At 30.9% G+C, this 21544-nt stretch overlaps 1 protein-coding gene across 3 annotated transcripts in view; it reads left to right on the top strand.

Annotated features, from left to right (window-relative positions):
* Nucleotides 1-21544, top strand: part of LOC143064308 (uncharacterized) — a 68665-nt gene that overhangs the window by 34785 nt on the left and 12336 nt on the right. For all 3 annotated transcript variants that reach the window (XM_076237048.1, XM_076237050.1, XM_076237049.1), the window contains one exon: nucleotides 5259-6855. In XM_076237048.1, the coding sequence (XP_076093163.1) occupies nucleotides 5334-6855 (1522 nt within the window). In that variant the 5' untranslated portion in view covers nucleotides 5259-5333. The remainder of the gene's footprint in view (nucleotides 1-5258; nucleotides 6856-21544) is intronic.

The raw sequence follows: 21544 nt of genomic DNA, 5'->3' as shown, positions 1-21544 counted from the left end.
AGATTCTTGATTATTGGCCCAGTTTTCAAGTTGGTCCAAATCGGGGTCCAAAATTAAACTTTGTTTGATTTCATCAAAAATTGAATAAATGGGGTTCTTTGATATACCAAATCTAACTGTGTATGTAGATTCTTCATTTTTGGTCCTGTTTTCAAATTGGTCTACACTAAAGTCCAAAGGGTCCAAAATTAAACTTAGTCTGATTTTAACAAAAATTGAAATCTTGAAGTTCTTTGATATGCTGAATTCAAAAATGTACTTAGATTTTTTATTATGGGCCCAGTTTTCAAGTTGGTCCAAATCAGGATCTAAAATTATTATATTAAGTATTGTGCAATAGCAAGTCTTTTCAATTGCACAGTATTGCGCAATGGCAAGAAATATCTAATTGCACAATATTGTGAAATATCAAAAAAAAATTTAATTAGAGTTATCTTTCTTTGTCCAGAATAGTAAGCAAGAAATATCTAATTGCAAAATATTGTGCAATAGCAAGATTTTTTTTTAATTGGAGTTATCTTTCTTTGTCCAGAATCAACTTAAATCTTTGTTATATACAATATACAATGTATATTCACTTTTTACTACCAACTGATAAATTAAAATAATCTTTACCATTCAGTGATAACAAGCAGTTTTTTTACATCTTAATATTTTATGATGTATTTAAATGAGTAGTTATTGTTGCAAACTCCATTAGAAATTTTAATTGAGATTAGTTTTGGAATAAGGGAAAGGGGGATGTGATTAAAAAAATTGGGTTCAATTTTTCTCATTTGAAATTTCATAAATAAAAAAGAAAATTTCTTCAAACATTTTTTTGAGAGGATTAATATTCAACAGCATAGTGAATTGCTCTAAGAGAAACAAAAATTTTAAGTTCATTAGAACACATTCATTCTGTGTCAGAAACCTATGCTGTGTCAACTATTTAATCACAATCCAAATTTAGAGCTGAATCCAGCTTGAATGTTGTGTCCATACTTGCCCTAACCGTTCAGGGTTCAACCTCTGCGGTCGTATAAAGCTACGCCCTGCGGAGCATCTGGTTACTTTTAAAATAACATTTTCAAAATTCTAAATGGGTAAAAAAAACAACATAACATTAGTGACTATGCATCATAATTTTTTCCCAAATTGATTGCCTGATGCATTTGATAAGGAATGTTACAAAAGTAATTGATAGATACAGTCATTGCTAATTTATGTTAAGATAAGAAAAAAACAAAATCTTACAAAATAGATTTATACATAACCAGTAGTGAACAGAGAGTTGGAGTAAAAGTCGGTATACTTAATTTGTTAACTTACTGTTGAATGACTAAATTTGTTTAAGAACCACACCTCGTTTGTAAGTATGAATAATTGAGAAGATTGATTTGATCACATATAATAATGCAATATGTTACAAGTTATATAATACTTCAATATTATCTCAGTAGTCATGGTAGTAATGTATAAAATTCAGGGGAAAGAACACATATTGTAAAAAGATAATAACTATTTACACCACTAGCCTAGGTTGATGTGGATGTTTTGTCCCCAAGGGTATCACCAGGCTTAGATAACCTTAGCCGTATTTGGCACAACATTTTGGGTCCTCAATTCTCTTCCAAGTTGTATTTGTTAAGCTTTTAAACTATATGTGATCTGAGTGTCACTGATGAGTGTTATGTAAATGAAACATGCTTCTGGCGTATCAAAATATAAGCCTGGTACCTTTGATAAGTATAGACATATTTAAACTTAATTTCATACAAAAAATGTATTGTGTTTAAGGTTTGTCCAACTATGTACATGAAAGTCTTACTAGTGTTACCTCACTGACCTTAACCTTATGTTCTCACCAGTCTTACTAATGTAACCTCACTGACCTTAACCTCATGTTCTCACCTGTCTTATAAGTGTTACCTCACTGACCTTGACCTCATGTTCTCACCAGTCTTACTAGTGTTACTCACTGACCTTGACCTCATGTTCTCACCTGTCTTACTAATGTCACATCACTGACCTTAACCTCATGTTTTCATCAGTCTTACTAGTGTAACATCACTGACCTTAACCTCATGTTTTTACCAGTCCTACTAGTGTTACATCACTGACCTTAACCTCATGTGCTCACCTGTCTTACACTATAGTGTCACATCACTGACCTTAACCTCAAGTTCTCACCAGTCTCACTTGTGTATCCTGGCTGACCTTGACCTCATGTTCTCACCAGTCTTACTAGTGTTACCTCTCTGACCTTAACCTCATGTTTTGAAACTTTTCACCAGTCTTACTAGTGTTACCTCACTGACCTAAACCTCATGTTTTCACGAGTCCTACTAGTGTAACCTCACTGACCTTAACCTCATGTTTTCACCAGTCTTACTAGTGTTACCTCACTGACCTTAACCTCATGTTTTCACCAGTCCTACTAGTGATACCTCACTGACCTTAACCTCAAGTTCTCAATAGTGTTACTAGTGTTACCTCACTGACCTTAACCTCATGTTTTCATCAGTCTTACTAGTGTTACCTCACTGACCTTAACCTCATGTTTTCACCAGTCCTACTAGTGATACCTCACTGACCTTAACCTCAGGTTCTCACCAGTCCTACTAGTGTCACTTCACTGACCTTAACCTCAAGTTCTCAATAGTGTTACTAGTGTTACCTCACTGACCTTAACCTCATGTTCTCATTATTAACACCTTATATGGCCTAATTTGCAGAGAAAATTAGGTTATTTTCTGTTGCTATAAGTGTTTAACAAGGTAACTTTTAATAACAGCTCATTCTTAAGGAGAGAGGGGATATTCTGGTTTACATATAATATCTGTTAGGAGATAGTAATAAAAATTAGTTGTGTTTAAATTCAAATTAGTTTGTTTGTTACTCCCACAAGCCTTTTCTGCTTTAAAGCTTTTTGAAATTAGATTTTTCATAAAGATCAAGCTTTGTTTATTCAGATGTATGACTATTTTATTCATCCATTAACTGTTACTTGTGTCATAGTTGTTTTACATCATTAGAAGAAACAATTTGTTAGCTATACCTGGTTGGTTATAATGACAGGTGGTAAATTTGGATAACAAGTTAGAAGACAATAGACGTATTTACACTTGTATGCAAATTTGTCCGCCATTATGCATGTAAAATCACACAAGTTCCTGTAAAAATTGACATCACAGTTTTAAAAATTTGACGTCATATTTAATAAGTGATTGTTGCTTGATTTTAGAAAGTTATTTGGAGCAGATCTATGGTCATTCAGAGACAAAATTTACGATAGCTAAATACCCACAAGTGTTCATACATTTGCTATGTATAGTTAGGTCTTTTTTCACCTGTAGTGTGTAATAGTACCTGCTAGCAAATTTTCTTTCTTCTTTCCTACATTTACTAAATTTTCATCTTTTCATTTGGATTGTGATACTGCAAACCTAAACAACCACTAAAGTCAATGTAAGTAACTTAATTACAATTTTTTTTGGAAATTGACATATTTTTTTTAATGTGTATAGAACAAAGCAAAAGATTTTCTCTTGGACATACATTGCTTTGGGCAGTTACAATGGGTATTTATAATCCAGTTGGCATTGTCAAACTAGTTACAATAGATCATGTTAATTATAGGAGGGAAATGGTGATCAGTAAGATTTGTTACTTCAATATCTTTTTTAATATTCTGTTTTGATGGAAAAGTAAGGACATATAGCATTAATTCACAACACAAAGAACAATAGAAGATGAATTCTTATACTGCTGCATCTTAAAGTCTCATTTAGGCCATTAAACGCTTAAAATCTTACTGCACAGATGGCCCACATCATATTGCAAGGAAATAAGCTGACAAATACATTAACAATATAGAGTTTTAGGTAATAATTGAGCTGTTAGATAATTAGGAAGAAAATGTTTATTGAATAGAAAATATTTATTATACTGTTTCCACACTTGTTTTAATTTCCAAATGACCTTATTGTAGCACAAGACTTCCAAATGTGTTATTAATAATGGACCATTGCATAGACACCTTTTAAATGAACCCATATTCATCAAGTATGATACAATTTGTGCAGCCCTCACAGTACAAGAGATGACTTCTTCCAATGTTTTAAAGGAAAAGAATTGATATGATGTACATATTCATGACACAACTTTTTTTTCATATATAGAATTAATTTTAAATAGTTGGTGCTCTTACAATTGTACTTTTGATGGTGAGTTTTCAAAGTTGATCATAGCTGATGACATTATATCAGCTATGTTTTCCCTCACTATCTATGATATTTATAGGTTATCGGTGATCATCTCATCAAGATTGATTTTCTCGCTTGAGCCGGGACAGCGAAAGTGAGAAAAGCAATCGAGTAGAGATGAACAATGATAATCTTTTTATCGCTATTTTACCTATGACGACGTTGTCAATTTCGTTAGCAACGCCACGCGCATGCTTAGTTTCTAGCGATAATTTTCCATCTCAAGTGAGTATGATGATATGAAAATTATCATTAAAGAAGATCAAAGGAAAAATGCAAAAAATAGCGATAATGTCAGTTATCATGTTAACAGAGATAAATAAGAAGCATGACAGTTGAAAATGTTGATAAATTCTGAGTCCTATTTGTAGAGGTCTGCTAATATCTCAGTTTTGCTTGAAAGATTAGATTAGACACATTTTGTTGTAATAATGATTATGCAAAAGATTGAGACAAAAGTTTTCACAACTTTCAACATTTTCTCCCTTCTCTTCATGTATGTTTATTTCTACATTTGCATGCATCAGCGGTTAAAACTTATATATTTGATATTTGTGTGTGGAAACTAAAAAATAAGGAAAGAAAAAAACAAAGATGGAGTTACTTTATCAGGTACAAAGCAGGATGATATTATTTTAGTTTTTTACCAAGAGTGGTTCAAAGTGTATGATTTTTATGCCCCACCTACGATAGTAGAGGGGCATTATGTTTTCTGGTCTGTGCGTCCGTTCGTCCGTCTGTCCCGCTCCAGGTTAAAGTTTTTGGTCAAGGTAGTTTTTGATGAAGTTGAAGTCCAATCGACTTCAAACTTAGTACACATGTTCCCTATGATATGATCTTTCTAATTTTAATGCCAAATTAGAGTTTTTACCCCAATTTCACGGTCCACTGAACATGGAAAATGATAGTGCGAGTGGGGCATTCGTGTACTGAGGACACATTCTTGTTTTAGGTACTGTAATGTCACATACAATAACATATGTTTAATTCTTTCTTTATTTATTTTTCCAGATAAACAGTCAAGATGGCTTATACCACCAAACATCAACAATGTGTCCAAAAGTGTGACCAGCAGGCTAGAACACAATGGACACCTTGTCTCCTCAGTCTGTTTTAGACAGAAGACAAAACAAAGACACTCATATTATAGCTGATCATATAACACGTGGAAAAAGTCCAGCAAGACAAAATTCTTTGACCTTTGATTCAGAGTTTGAACAGGATGAAATTATAAATAGGGTTCCTCAACCATATAGAACAAGTTTCAGTGCAGTAACAACCCTTGAGAGACTAGACAGAAGTAGGTCAACAAGTAGGTCAACAAGTCCTGCACCTACCATTTCTAGTCTGAAATCTAATAGGTGTAGATCAAAAAGTCCATTAACTAGAAAATTAAGTCCAAAACATGTTACTTATGATTCAGTTGTGACAGTAAGACGCTCAAATTCTTACGAAGTTCAAACATTATCAGGTGAAGATAAGAACGAAATGGCCAATAACAGTACAGATTATCAATCTCGTATCAGAGAGATGTCTGAGATGATTGTCAAGGAATATTCCTCTCCAGAAAAGGAGAATGTAGATGGGCAATTTGTAAATGATGCACCAAAGAAAAATGGTGCTCCTAATGGTCGAGTACCATTGAATAAACAAAGGAGTCTGCCCAAACATGTTTTACCTATGGAGGAAAATGATAGAACAATAAGCTATCGCCATGCAATTCGAGATAATTATTCTACGGAAATCAAACAGCGTGCTGATAACATTGTCGATGAACGTTATGCTTCTGAACCACAAAACATTGGTATTAGGGCAGAGAGATCGAATTCTGTACCATCACGTGATGGAATGGATAGTAATAAATTAACTCCTCATAAAAGAACAATAAGTGGTAGTATCAGCAACTTTTTTAGGAGAATGTCACCTCGTATGTCAAGAAAACAACGAAAAGAGAGAGGTTCAAAAACAAGTCTAAGTAGCCAGATGAGCAGGGACTCAGAAACAGGATCTAATCAGCGATTTTCTCGTGGCAAAGTCAGACAGTCATTCCTCAACCTATTGAAACGTCCTAAGTCTAAATCGGGTTCAGTTAGCAAAGAAGACCATGATCGCAATCATGATGATACTGATGGTGGTTTTAAATCTGATGCCACTTCTAATCGTATACTCAGATCGATTGAACAGAACAATATGTCTGAGCGAGAGGTGTATAGTAGGTTTAAAGAGAAACAAATTGAGAATGATAGATCACCCTCTGATATGGAGCATAATAACCGACCTCAAGCCATGAAAGCCGTGTCTCCAACAAATATACAGATCAGAGTAGAATCTCCCAGATCTGCATACAGAGGAGTAGAAAATAGAGAACCAGTTCAGAGAGACAGGGAACAAGTCAGTAGAAACAGGGAACAGAAACAATGGTCTCCTCCATCAAAAAATGAACAGAATATTTCAAAGGACCAGAAGGTTAAACGTCAATCAGATCCCCCAGCTAGCCTCAATGTTCAAATGGTGCCGAAGTCAGGGAAGTCTCTACAAAGGGTATTGACATCTTCCATGTCTGCAGATGAATCTATTGGAGACTGCTCTCTGGATGTGAACTTTACAGGTAAGGTTAAGAGTATATGTCTTATATAGATATAAGTAGATGTGGTATGAGTGCCAATGAGACAGCTCTCCATCCAAGCCACAATTTATAAAATAAACCATTATAGGTCAACAACACAGAGCCTTGGCTCACACTGAACAGCAAGCTATAAAGCAGACTGTATAAATGGCCCCTAAAATTACTTGTGTAAAACCATTCAAACTGAAAAACCAACAGTCTAATCTAGATATAGAAAATGAGAAACTAGAAACCAAATCAACAAACAACAACTACTGATCATCAGATTTCTGACTTAGGACAGGTGCAAACAATTGCTGCGGGTTAAACGTTTTAATGGTACCAAACCTTCACCCTTATCTGAAACAATAGTGTAACTGTCACTGTAACATCACAACATAGAAAGACACACTATAAAATATTAATTGAAATGTTAACTCAATCAAAAGATATTAACTGTCTGCAAAAATTTACACTAAAAAATCAGGCAAAAAATCCAAACTGACATTAAATTTTGAAGGAAAAAATCTAATTCTACATAATATATATTAAAGTTTAGGCATGCTCAAAATTTCAACTGGTGAAAAAAAGTGGTGCACAGTAATTTTAATTAGTAATAGCAGATGCTGTCAACTCTGCTTCATACTTCATAGGTATCTTTTTCATTGTGTGCCTCGGTACATTGTTGAACAGCTGAAATTCAGTTCTGTTGAAATAGTACATCTCTGCCCTTTGGCGGGATAAAAGTTTCCACGGTGATTTGTCTGATAAGGAGAGCAATGTGATGATAACTTCAATTAACTTGAGACAGGGAAGGAGAGAGGTGTCCTTGATTGACATATTTCTGTAAGATACAGACATCTCTATACCAACAGATTGATATGTCTGTTGTGTATTGATTTATAATAAATCGTTATGTAATGTGTTGCAAGAAAAAGCATAACACTTCAGGATAAGGATAAGTTCAGCTTGAAGGATTAAGGGATTGTTACCTTTTGAAATCTCTAATGTCTGTATAATCTTTGGAGCTTACATAAAAATGTAAAAGGTTAAAGCAAGTTTGTTGTGTACTTTTCTTTGTTATTAAATATGTTCAGCACCAGAAAGGAAAAGACTTTGAATGAAATGTCAGTTAACAGACATAAGGTATAGTGATCAATATGGAGAACTCCAGTGAGCCGGTGCACTTGTGCAGGATTTTAGAAACATAATTATTTCTTCACCGAGTTCTGAGGAGGGACATTTTTTAACAGTTGATTTGTCTGACACCAAGACATGAATCTCAATCAACTTTCACTTTAATAACTTCTATGATCAAATTAAAATATACAATATATAAACATTAGGCATTAGATCTGGACAAAATTTCTGTGAACATCATATGTACCAAAACCCCAAAAATCAAAGTACAAACTCTTTTCTTTGTGGAAAATCTGACAGGTACATAGTCAGGATTACTCATATATGTACTAAATGAGTGGTTACACAGGCTTGTTGAACTTTTAAGCTGCAAATTTTTAAAAAATTTCAAATAATGTTTGTTTAGAAAAACAACTTATTCTTCAACTTGATTTTTCTCTTCTGAAACAATGGTTTCTTGTACATCTATTCTCATTTGACAATACATATAGCAATCAAAGGGAAGTAATTCTAGCAATATTATTGGAATCACAAGGGGAGACTACTCTGTTACCTTTGAACTAAATTTTGTCATTAATAAAAAAAATAGTTTTTATCTTTTTTATTCATAAATAAATAAATTAAAATGGCAGATTTCTTATATTATTAAAATATAATACTACATTGGATATAGAATAGTAGTAAATGGCTTAAAGAAAATAATCTGAAATTATATCTGTTTAGCTTACTTGCATAAATACGAATTGCTGTGTAATCAATTTCAGGTTATATTTATTGACATAAATAAACACTTAATGTTACAAAATATTTGATTCACAGTTAACAATTGGCTGAATAACACAATAATAGTCAGTAATTCATGTAGATTTAAAATCATAAATTTATGTAAAGAATTTAAATCCGTTGGTATTTATGAGCAAATCCTTTGACGAAAGTAGTTGGATTAGTGTAGTATGTGCCAATTTTAAGTTTAAAAATAAAATTAATGCAGCCTTGGTATATTTTGTTCAGGTTTTATTTTGTTAATGTATATAAAACTTTTATCCCTCTGAATTAATTTTGTTTTTTCTGTGTTATGTTTCATGCACCACTATAAATTTGAATTCTAAATACATGTGTATGCATAACTGCCTATGATGCATCGTTTAATAATTTTAATTGTTTTGAAATTTTGTTATGCATTTAGGTTCATCCACTAAGTGTGTAATATATCTTTATAGTAAGTTATTATGTTACTTTCTTGCATGTTACAGTAAAGCACTTTCTGAATAGGTGAAGTTTTAGATTTCAGTGAAAGCAATATATATATGTATAACTGGTAAATTATTGTGGCAGGTTTTTCAATACCATGACTTACTAAGATCCTAAAGGTTCTAAATTCTTTCATGAATACAAAAAATTGGCTATACTTGTAAAGTTATATAATGACTTCTTTAATTTGCTTAAAACGTACGGGTTTTGCTCAATGTTGTAGGTTGTACATGCACAAATCATTTGGTCTCCTTTGGCAATCATATCACATCTACCTATATTTATATTTGATGCTAGACCACTATAAGAGATTTTGAAGACTTGCTGTAAAAAATTCTTGGACATCTAGTAAATATTTCTCCCTTTTAGTTCTAGCTGAAGCTAAAACACTTTCAAAATGGTACTTGTAAAAGACAAATACCAATTAAGATTTTCTTTTAAATGTATTTATAAAGTTTCAAGAAGTGCAAAAACAATTTAGATTTATTCACAAAGTTTGGAGATATTTTTGACTGGTCATGTTTTATTTTGATATTCAATATAGCCAATTTTTTGTTGTTATATAAGTAAAATTTTCATACTTGTCACAGAAGCAAAAGTAACAACACATTTATTCTAAGACACCTTGGTTATTTTTTGTAACTGTCAGATGGTCAGATTATTTTATTAAAAATTTATTATGGCAATTAAATTATGTCAGGATGATTAATGTGAGTGTTAATATCATCAACAGATTAAAAGATTAATTATGTAATTAATTTAATTAGTTAAACCTGTCCTGACTTATCTGATAAATGTTCAGGCTTATAAATTATCTTCTATTATAAATTGGACAATTTTTATGTCATAATTGAAGTAATTTTACCCAAGAACGGATTACAAGGATAATTTTATTGAGATATTTTACTGTTGAAATTGGCAAACTGATTGTACAATCTTACATACTTTTGATTGGAAAGATTTGACTATCAAGTCTTGGCAGGAATTATGACAAAATTGGCAGATATGATTATAATAGCATTGAATGGGAAAAGTATAGAGATGCAGGAAATTGGACTATATCTTCAAACCTCTATAGGTACGTTTTGTAGAACTTAAAACATGAAATTGGACTATATCTTCAAACCTTTGTAGAACTTAAATTTTAAAACATGAAATTGGGCAATTCCCATTTGAATGGTTTTACAATAGTAATTTTTGGGGCCCTTTATAGCTTGCTTTTCTGTGTGAGCCAAGGCTGTCACCTTGACCTATAATGGTTTACTCTTATAAATTGTTACTTGGATGGAGAGTTGTCTCATAGGCACTCATACCACATCTTCCTATATCTATAGATCTTCAAACCTCTATAGGTATATGTCTTGTAGAACGTAAACATGAAATTGGACTTTATCTTCAAACCTCTATAGGTATGTCTTGTAAAACTTATACATGAATTAGGACTATATCTTCAAACCTCTATAGGTATGTCTTGTAAAACTTAAACTTGAAATTGGACTATATCTTCAAACCTCTATAGGTATGTCTTGTAAAACTTATACATGAATTAGGACTATATCTTCAAACCTCTATAGGTATGTCTTGTAATACTTAAACTTGAAATTGGACTATATCTTCAAACCTCTATAGGTATGTCTTGTAAAACTTATACATGAATTAGGACTATATCTTCAAACCTCTATAGGTATGTCTTGTAATACTTAAACTTGAAATTGGACTATATCCTCTATAGGTCTGTCTTTTAGAATTTTAAACATGAAATCAGACTATATCTCCAAAACCTCTGTAGGTATGTCTTGTAAAACTTATACATGAAATGGGACTATACTCTTACATATTCAAACAATTGTCAACAGGTTATTTGTGACTTTTTGTCCTACCACATTTGTGACTTTATGTCCTGTGACTTTCTGTCCGTTTCCCTTTCTTCAAACCTCTATACCGTCTTGTACACCTTAAAAACTTAAACAGAAAGGCCTTCAGTATTTGACATTTACTGGTTTCTGCTTGTGTTCGATTTTTGAATCAGTCTTTCAGAACTCAGATTTATATGAACACTTTATTTTGATTTAGTACTCTAAGACCAAGTGTCTGTTTTTTGCTTTCTTAAAAGTGATTTACTCCATGAAATATCAATGCAAACCCTAAGATGTAGTATTCAGTTGTTTCAAATTTTAAGATCTATAAATAATTTTTTGAAAAGATAACAATTCACAATTTTGATATCACACAAATCAGCATGCTGTGCTAGTCAAAAGTTTCCATAGGACAAACAGTAAATACTTTTTAGAAACTTTTTAGTTATAAACTATAAAAATTATACATAAAAGATTTATATGAAATATGTAAAAAATAAACTGGTTTGCTTTAGGCCACAGAAGACCTGTTGACATTCAGAATAAAACTGATGATAATTAGGATAAATGTGTTTGTAATATTTATCTCATTGAAATTTATGTAATGTTTCTGAACAATAAAAATTGTGGGCAGATCTTAATCATATTTCATAAACATCACTCCTTTCGAAATTCACCATCCTTGACATAAATATGTAAAAATGATGAAGTTTTTAAAATTTGCAATAGGTAATCTGACGTCATAAATAAATTGTAAAGTGTTGATCTGAAAGTGTGAAGGGAAGTATTTAATGTGTTTAATACACAGTATATTAACTTAAAGGTTAGTTCTGTATGTAAATGTATTCTATAGTAGTTTGTGTATATAGGTAATTTATTAATACAAAGCTCCTTGACAAAACTACAGAGGATTGGTTTAACACAAATTTCAGTTTCCTGTAAAGTAAATACAGCTTTTATTTGTTCAACACTGAAGGTAAGGAATACGTAACTGTTATAATATAAAAAAAAATAATCAATTATTTTGGCATGAATATATATCTCTTTTTTAGATTTCAACAATTTTGAATTCTAGAAATAAATATTTGATCACAATTATGTCCATTGAAAAAAAAACTTTTCAAGTATTTTTAATAATATATTTCATACTCAATAATAACAAAGAGCCTATAGTTTCTTAGTTTCAAGTTGTCACCACATGTAATCTGAATGATCTTATATGTTTTATTATGATAACAATATATAATAATATCTAGGTTTCCAAATGTTGACTGAAGTTGTATATTCCTGTTTTTTGGGTTTCCAGACTGAAAATGTTGTTTTACAAAAACTTGAATCCTGCATTCAATGCATTGTCATTAACTGTTTAATTTAACAGATTCTTCTTGCTTGTTTTGGTAAAACAAGATTAAACATTTTAAGTCTTTGTCTCTGTATTATATTGATACCAAAGGGACATTCAATAATAAATTGTTAAAATGAAAGTAAAAGTGAGACAAAGGATACCAAAGGGACATTCAATAATAAATTGTTAAAATGAAAGTAAAAGTGAGACAAAAGATACCAAAGGGACATTCAATAATAAATTGTTAAAATGAAAGTAAAAGTGAGACAAAAGATACCAAAGGGACATGCAATAATAAATTGTTAAAATAAAAGTAAAAGTGAGACAAAATATACCAAAGGGACATTCAATAATAAATTGTTAAAATGAAAGTAAAAGTGAGACAAAAGATACCAAAGGGACATTCAATAATAAATTGTTAAAATGAAAGTAAAAGTGAGACAAAGGATACCAAAGGGACATTCAATAATAAATTGTTAAAATGAAAGTAAAAGAGAGACAAAAGATACCAAAGGGACATTCAATAATAAATTGTTAAAATGAAAGTAAAAGTGAGACAAAAGATACCAAAGGGACATTCAATAATAAATTGTTAAAATGAAAGTAAAAGTGAGACAAAAGATACCAAAGGGACATTCAATAATAAATTGTTAAAATGAAAGTAAAAGTGAGACAAAATATACCAAAGGGACATGCAATAATAAATTGTTAAAATGAAAGTAAAAGTGAGACAAAGGATACCAAAGGGACATTCAATAATAAATTGTTAAAATGAAAGTAAAAGTGAGACAAAAGATACCAAAGGGACATTCAATAATAAATTGTTAAAATGAAAGTAAAAGTGAGACAAAGGATACCAAAGGGACATTCAATAATAAATTGTTAAAATGAAAGTAAAAGTGAGACAACGGGACATTCAATAATAAATTGTTAAAATGAAAGTAAAAGTGAGACAAAAGATACCAAAGGGACATTCAATAATAAATTGTTAAAATGAAAGTAAAAGTGAGACAAAGGATACCAAAGGGACATTCAATAATAAATTGTTAAAATGAAAGTAAAAGAGAGACAAAAGATACCAAAGGGACATTCAATAATAAATTGTTAAAATGAAAGTAAAAGAGAGACAAAAGATACCAAAGGGACATTCAATAATAAATTGTTAAAATGAAAGTAAAAGTGAGACAAAAGATACCAAAGGGACATTCAATAATAAATTGTTAAAATGAAAGTAAAAGTGAGACAAAAGATACCAAAGGGACATTCAATAATAAATTGTTAAAATGAAAGTAAAAGTGAGACAAAAGATACCAAAGGGACATGCAATAATAAATTGTTAAAATGAAAGTAAAAGTGAGACAAAGGATACCAAAGGGACATTCAATAATAAATTGTTAAAATGAAAGTAAAAGTGAGACAAAGGATACCAAAGGGACATTCAATAAAAAATTGTTAAAATGAAAGTAAAAGAGAGACAAAAGATACCAAAGGGACATTCAATAATAAATTGTTAAAATGAAAGTAAAAGAGAGACAAAAGATACCAAAGGGACATTCAATAATAAATTGTTAAAATGAAAGTAAAAGAGAGACAAAAGATACCAAAGGGACATTCAATAAAAAATTGTTAAAATGAAAGTAAAAGAGAGACAAAAGATACCAAAGGGACATTCAATAATAAATTGTTAAAATGAAAGTAAAAGAGAGACAAAAGATACCAAAGGGACATTCAATAAAAAATTGTTAAAATGAAAGTAAAAGTGAGACAAAATATACCAAAGGGACATTCAAACTTTTATTTTAAAATGAACTGACAGAGTGGAAGCTTATAATTCCAGAGTAATTCTCACAATAGTTGAACTATTGTTACAAGTACATGGATGAACAGGAAGAGGAAAAAATATTTCCTCATCTGTTAACATAAAATGAGGCCAACCTTCCTGATACTGATATGGTACATCATCAGTTTCATAAGTCAGTTGATAATGTCTTTCGTGTGTCACTGTGGTTTTATTTTTTCTAAAAAGGCCATAGACTCTGAGTTACTATGTAAATGAATGCATTGCTCCTGTAATTTAAACAGGCTGAATGTATAATGCAAGATAGTGTCATCAGTTGTTTGAAACTGACCCTTTAGAGTACCCTGATATGATAGCTGCTGTACAATTTACTCACTGGTACTCAAGGTTCATTCATATTTACTTGTTTTGGATTTAAATGAAGTGATTATTTGATTGAATCAGAGATCTGACCAAAAATAAAGGCTGACTATCAGAAAGTCCTCTTTATCAAAGCTAGTTTATAGCAAAATGACCAGAATAAACTTTATCTTTTCAAAAGACATGGCAATATATATGGTACACAAATAACAACCATACTCCCTAGCCATGTCTAAACACAAATAGTCATGCTTGTTGACTATGAAAACCGTGTTGACTTTAGAACAGCTTTAGGTTGTGAGTATTGGATACACCTATAAGGGTGTTGGCTCCTATTTGGTGTATTTAATTTACACATTGATGTAATGATTAATGCAAAATTATAGATTTCAATAACTTATGATGGGGGTCTTTCAGTACTTTTATGATGAAGCATATCAAATAATTATCAAATATTGTTGCTGTTAACACTAAACTGAAATTATATATTGATTGGTTTATAAGTCCTCTCCTGCACTCTGTCTGTCCGTCTGTCTGTCCATCGGTCATAGATCTAACATTGTTGGGTTGATGTTTAGACGAGTTATATATATGTATAATATATATGACTCTGACACATTGGACATTCTTTATTCCCAATTTCAAATTAGAAAGAAAATCAGTACTTTTTTTCTTCCATCTTAACCTTTAAGTTTCCCCAGTTGAACCTCTGCATTTTTGTTTCATTTTTATTGCCATGTGCTGCAGATCAATATTTCTAGGAGATTTCTAAAAATAGATGAAGTAGTTGACAGAGGCAGTCATTGTTAAAATGGACATTCCCTCCAATAGTTTACTAAATTTTAATTGGGACTGTATTGATGTGATGATGATGACTCAATTGGATTTTTGACCTAATATGTATAGTATTTAATAACAGGAACAGGACACTTGTAATAACATGAAGCGTGGTTAGTATGGATTTTATTATCATTTTCTCTGTTCATGGAAGTTTTTATACATATTTGTTGTGTAAAATATGTGACAGTTAAACTGTTACTTGTTAAAATCTGTTTTGCGATGCGTGTACATTAGTCCAGCTTTGACAAAAGTTCTGGACATTCACAAAATTTTTATTTCCCCCCTTTTATTTGAAAAGAGTTTTACTGCTAATGGTATTTGATATTTATAGGCATCTCAGAGACTCCCATCTTTTGACATAACATGAATTTTGTTGATTAATATTGTCCTAATTGATGACTTATTAATGGACACTCATAAACAGAATTTGAATAAAATATCATCTCAAGATCTTTTCTCTGAATAAATACCAGATTCAGGTTCAATATTTTATTAGCGATTCATATGTATATATGTTAAAAGACTTACAGTTACATTTTTTATGATTCATAGTTGTGTATTATTTCCCCAAGATGAAGGTATATATAGTACCTTTGGCAAATAAGGGATGAATTAAAAAAAAAAAATGCTTATTTTTGTGGAGTATAAATGACAATAAAGTAATATAAGACAATAACATTTTCTTCTGAACATCATTATTGCATCAAATTTTCCCTTATTAAACAATTTTCAAATTATTTAAAATTTTGTGTTTTTTGATTTAAAAAAGGTACCGACTATATATAAGCAATTTCCCCCAAACAATGATGTATTTAATGTTATATTAGTTTATTGTATCGTAATAATTGTGACCTTAAGACTTGGAAAGGAACCTAATTAATTGAAACAAATGGTGGATATATTCTGCATTCAAACATTGGGTATTATGTTAATGTGTGTATTTAAGGCATTTAAAATATACTCTACACTTTATGAAATCAATGAGGGTCAATTCACGGATGAATAAATCTGAATGCTAGATATTACACAGTGATTAAATCATGTTATATACAAGTCTGTTTTGAATGAATGATAGACCCCTGTTTAAAGACCAAGTACCTACATGTTAGTGGACTGTAGGGACCAGCTGTGTTTACAAATATACATTTATCTCTCAAGACTTCTGGAATTTTTAATGTGGACTCAAATTGTGATAAGATATTTTTACAATGACTTCAGGTAAATGAGAATTAAAAGCTTTTTCAAGTTTAATTTCAGAGTTTCATTGAAAATACCATTAGCGTTCAATAAAATAAATATTTGTATTTCCCAGGCCATTCATTAGGAGGCGGTACCCGGTACTTTTATCCTCCTATGCTATCGACAAGTACCGCCTAAATGTAGGAATTTTTATATAAGATATTCATGGAATAAATTGAAAAGTACCACCTAGAAACGTGGAAAGTACCAGTCAACATGAAAGATAATGAAACCCCTGATTTCCATATATATTATCCAAGAGTTTGAAATATAACATTTTTATAAACACAACCAGCATTTAAAAAAAGCATGATCTTGCAAAATTTAAGTTGTAAGTATTCCACTTAATATTTAGATAAAAGTGAAAGTTTTAATACATCAGGAAATATTATTATAAGATTTCTTGTATCCGTTTTATACAGTTAAATATAGTTTCATAGTTAATCTACATGTATATATATATGGAGAATCATCTATAACTAAAAATCAATGATGTTTGATTTAAGAAGGTATTTCATATTAGTAAAGGTTGTTTCAGAGAATGATCAAGGCATGCATTTTCCAATAAAAATTGTTACTTTTAAAGATTGCAGTTGTGCATTTTACAATTTCTGGTTACCTGGTTGATTATTATATTAATTTATCTGACACAATCAGTTACATCAGGTCTTACATTTAGATGTAATGGCTAGACAGGAAGGAAGCCAATCGTACATGATACCTGGGGGCCTCTTGGTTACATGGGCAATATGTTAGAACTGTATTATCTGATTAATTCTCTTCTTTGAAGTCTGTGGAGAAATTGATACAATAATGGAATCACATTAGGTGATTAATTACTGAAAAGGATAGCAATTATAAATATCTATGTATGTAATATATATTGATTGTGCATATATAGAACAATATGTTAATTGAATGAACTGGAAAATTATATCTGTTATGGATGCTGTCCAAACTTATTTGGCTTCCATGTACATAAATAACATGTATGAACTTTGTTTTTTTTTAAAAGAAGAAAAAAAAATTCACACTTCCCTTCTAATTGAAAGAAAAGAGTTACTCCAATGATTGATTCCAACATTCTTAGAGTAACGCTTTTTTGTGGTGTCTAGAAAGTTATAAAAGATGGGTGGGGAGGGGTCGGGGCCTCAAAAAAGGGATTCCTGGATTCTCAGCTGATGTTGAGAAGTTCATGATTGAGATTTTTCCTACATCTAGAAAAGAAGAAATTAGGGGGGGGGGGGGGGGGGGGGTGGTAAAACCTCAGAACTACCTCTGGACCTGTCAATGGTGTGTTCAGGTCCATACCTCCACTTCCGTATCTCTAACATGAGTGACAGGTTGTTGCTGTTGTAATCTTTAATTTTTAAAAGGAAAATAGATGTGTTATCACACCTTAATTTACAGCCATTGATTAAGTAAGATTTTTCTATAGATTATCAGCCTATTGATTCTTTTTGTTGACTCATCACTTTCACCTGTTAGTGTTCATTTTAAACTTTTTGTTTTTAAACAAAAATCAGTTCTGGTACCATTCAGTACATACTGGAATTAAATTTTTGTAGACTAACAGATGAAATTGATTAATACAATTGCTTTGTCTTGAAGTGTTTGATTGGGAATAACAGATTCAATTTTCTTTGAAGTGCAATCTTGGTATTCAGCATATTTAAGTTGAAGACATTGGTACTTGATATTGCTGGTGTTGTTTATATTTTTAGAAAACAGAAACTCAAAATAACTTTTATGTGGGTCAAAATGTTTTGTTTTTTCATCATCATTCATACTTTCTTTATGCAACAGTGAGATTAATGTTTCATTCATCATAAAGGTTCACATGGATTGTTCATTTTATTCAATGGAATGCAATCTAGATCAAGGTGACCTATTGATATAGATGTTTGGTTTTATATTTCTAAAAAATAAGTAAGTTTTTGTGTATTATGAATAGGTTTAATTTGGTTAAAAGCTCAAAGCAAAAAAAATAGTGTTTTGTTTTAAAGTGAAAATTTCACACATACATGTACAATGTATATATGTGGTCGATGAAATCTCAAAACCATATCTTCATCATGTTCAGTTCAGCATTGGTCCTAAACTGAGACATAATATGTTGTTGGTCATAGAGACTTCCAAGGTTCTGAAATTGACTAATTCAGTTCATTATTTGGATTTGTTTGGGTTCTAAAGATTAGGATCATAAGTTTCTGAACTATGGGTAATAAATTGGGTTGCCTTGATCATAAATATAAACTTTCCTGTCTCTCCCTGGCACAGTTGCAAAAGATTAGTTAAAGCAGATGGCTGGAAATTATTTTTAACAAATAAAAGTTTCACATTTATTAATATTCTTTTGATCATTAATACAGAGATGATATATCATTATATAAAACACAATGTATTTAAATCATGTTTAGCATAAGATCTTGGCAGATTCATAAAAAATCATAAATCCTGCAGTGATATAAATTATTTGCAAACACATTACACATTTTTGTAAGCTCAGTCATTCTTTGTGCTGTGTATGTATTTTTATCAGTGGATTTATCAGCACATTGAATGAAGGTAGGGCATGTTACTTTTTAAACAACCTACTATCTGCATTACATTTTACAAATTTAATGTCAGCTCAATCTGTGGACTCTTAAATATTACCGTGCCTACAGATTATCAGAATTTGCAGAATTTTTATCAATCTCATTTGGATTGGGAGGGGGATAAATCACTTGAAACCTTCCTTTACCTAAAACTCAAATTCTTTAATTAGATATTATTGTCAAAACTTTGAATTCTTTCATTATATATTATTTTCAAAACTTTGAATTCTTTCATTATATATTGTCAAAACTTTAAAGAAAGGGGAAAAATACACATTTTAAGAATGAAAGCCTCCTCTAAAATCTGTATATTTTATATTTATATGTTATGAGTAAATTCTTGTGAGTGTTTTTATATTTCGCAAAGTGTCTTATGTGACTTCCATTAAGTGATAAGATGTTTATAAAGCAAAACAAGAGAATGTAAGACTAATAATATACAAGGATAGTATAATATATGATTGTGACTTTTACTTTGTATACATAACAGTGACATTTGTTATTGGTCCGAGACCACAATTGTCGTTGTCCACAAATGTAGTCCCTAGTGTGGACAGTGTGTTACTTGCCAATTTTTTGTATACCCCTTCCAAATGTATTTCTCCATGTTTTATGGCTCAAATAGAAAGTCAAGGGGTGAAATGACACTGTCAAATAATTTGAGTCATGCATTTTAAAGTAAAGTAGTGATTTGGTCTAGTCGAAAAAGGTTAGAAATAAGCACTTCGGAAGCTGTCAAAAGATTTCAAGACCCCCTTAACATAAAATTGTCCATATTTTGAGTTAGAGCCAAAGAAGTTTTCTATTATTTTGATATAATTTGTTCCAAGAGTAGTGCAACACACTGTAAAAATTTTCTTGAGAAAGCGCAGGTGGGATTTTTTTAATTAACATTTATTGTCTAAAAGAAATGCACTAAGAAATAATTGTGGTCTCGGACCTATTATTGGTTGTCCTGAAAATGTATGAGATATTTGCAACTGGACATTGAGCTAGCACCTATCGATCATCTTATTATTTATGTGATTTATCACAATCAAAATAATTATATTTATCTATCATCTTTCACCTTGTATTGAAAGCTACTTTACTTTGGTAGACTAAATTTTTTGGAAACTAAATGTTATGAGTAAGAAGCTAAACAAGTCTGGTTGTTAGATGAGGGGTCAGCGTTGGGTTATGATTGATGGCTATCAACATGTTTCTTATCACAATCATTAATGCAGACAGTTCTGCTGTCAGATGTTTCCATCATGAAACAAACTTAAGCAAACTTGCTTTATTTCTGTTGATATTTGAAGTGGTTTTAAGGTATGTTTAAATTTAAATGATGTGTCCACCGAAAAAATCATTCCAATAGCCAAGGTAACAAGATTTTCACTTTGATTTTGACAATTAAATTCAGTATTTATACAACACATATATCATTGGATATTGCAGGAAATAAAATTGTATTGAATTGATGTTTTATTCAGCTGTGTAATGGCTTTTCAAACACTTAAAATATGTTTACTAATACTTATAAGCTTTATTTACTGTGAAATATTTCACTTCATAGTAAGATTAATACAATCCACCAAATAATCTCATTAAAATGTTAGCTGTAAATTTTGAATAAATGCAAAGCATTATTAAAGTGTTGATACATGCTTTTCACCGCAACCAATTTAATTGCTTAAAATTTGTAGATTATATCACTAGTTTGTATACATGACATTGGTGTATACTTTAAACACCCACTGAATAAAGGTTTATTGAGAAATATGTATTTTCCGCTGATTCATAAAGGGAGATTGAGGCATTCATTTCCAACTATCAAACAATCTGTGTATTTTATCATTACATCAGTTATATGGGAACTAACCTTTGTGGAGGGTAGGTTTTGTAGTGAGGTTTTGGGTACAGAACTGAGACGATTGTTTTGTTTGTAAACCTATTCAATGAATGCGATTCATTCAAAACTAACTTGTGCAATGATGACAGCACTTTTAAAAAGACAGTCAAGGGAGATCATTTACAGGTTAAGGATTTTTTTCAAAAGGAAAACTTTGCCAGTTGGAAAAGTTTTTGAAAGGTAGTTAGATTTCAATGATATCAAAATAAACTTGTTTCTAAATCTGCTAGCTAATTTTAGTTTCTATACTGTGAATGTTTGTTGAAATTTATCATTTATTATCAGAAGAGCAAACAAATGTAAACTGAGGATTAAGTTAACCGCAAGCTTTTAACACAAAATACATAACATTTAAATCAACTTTAAGAG

This window comes from Mytilus galloprovincialis, chromosome 2, assembly GCF_965363235.1.
Source record: "Mytilus galloprovincialis chromosome 2, xbMytGall1.hap1.1, whole genome shotgun sequence".
NCBI classification, from domain to species: Eukaryota; Metazoa; Mollusca; class Bivalvia; order Mytilida; family Mytilidae; genus Mytilus; species Mytilus galloprovincialis.
This window is presented reverse-complemented; position numbering and strand designations above follow the sequence as displayed.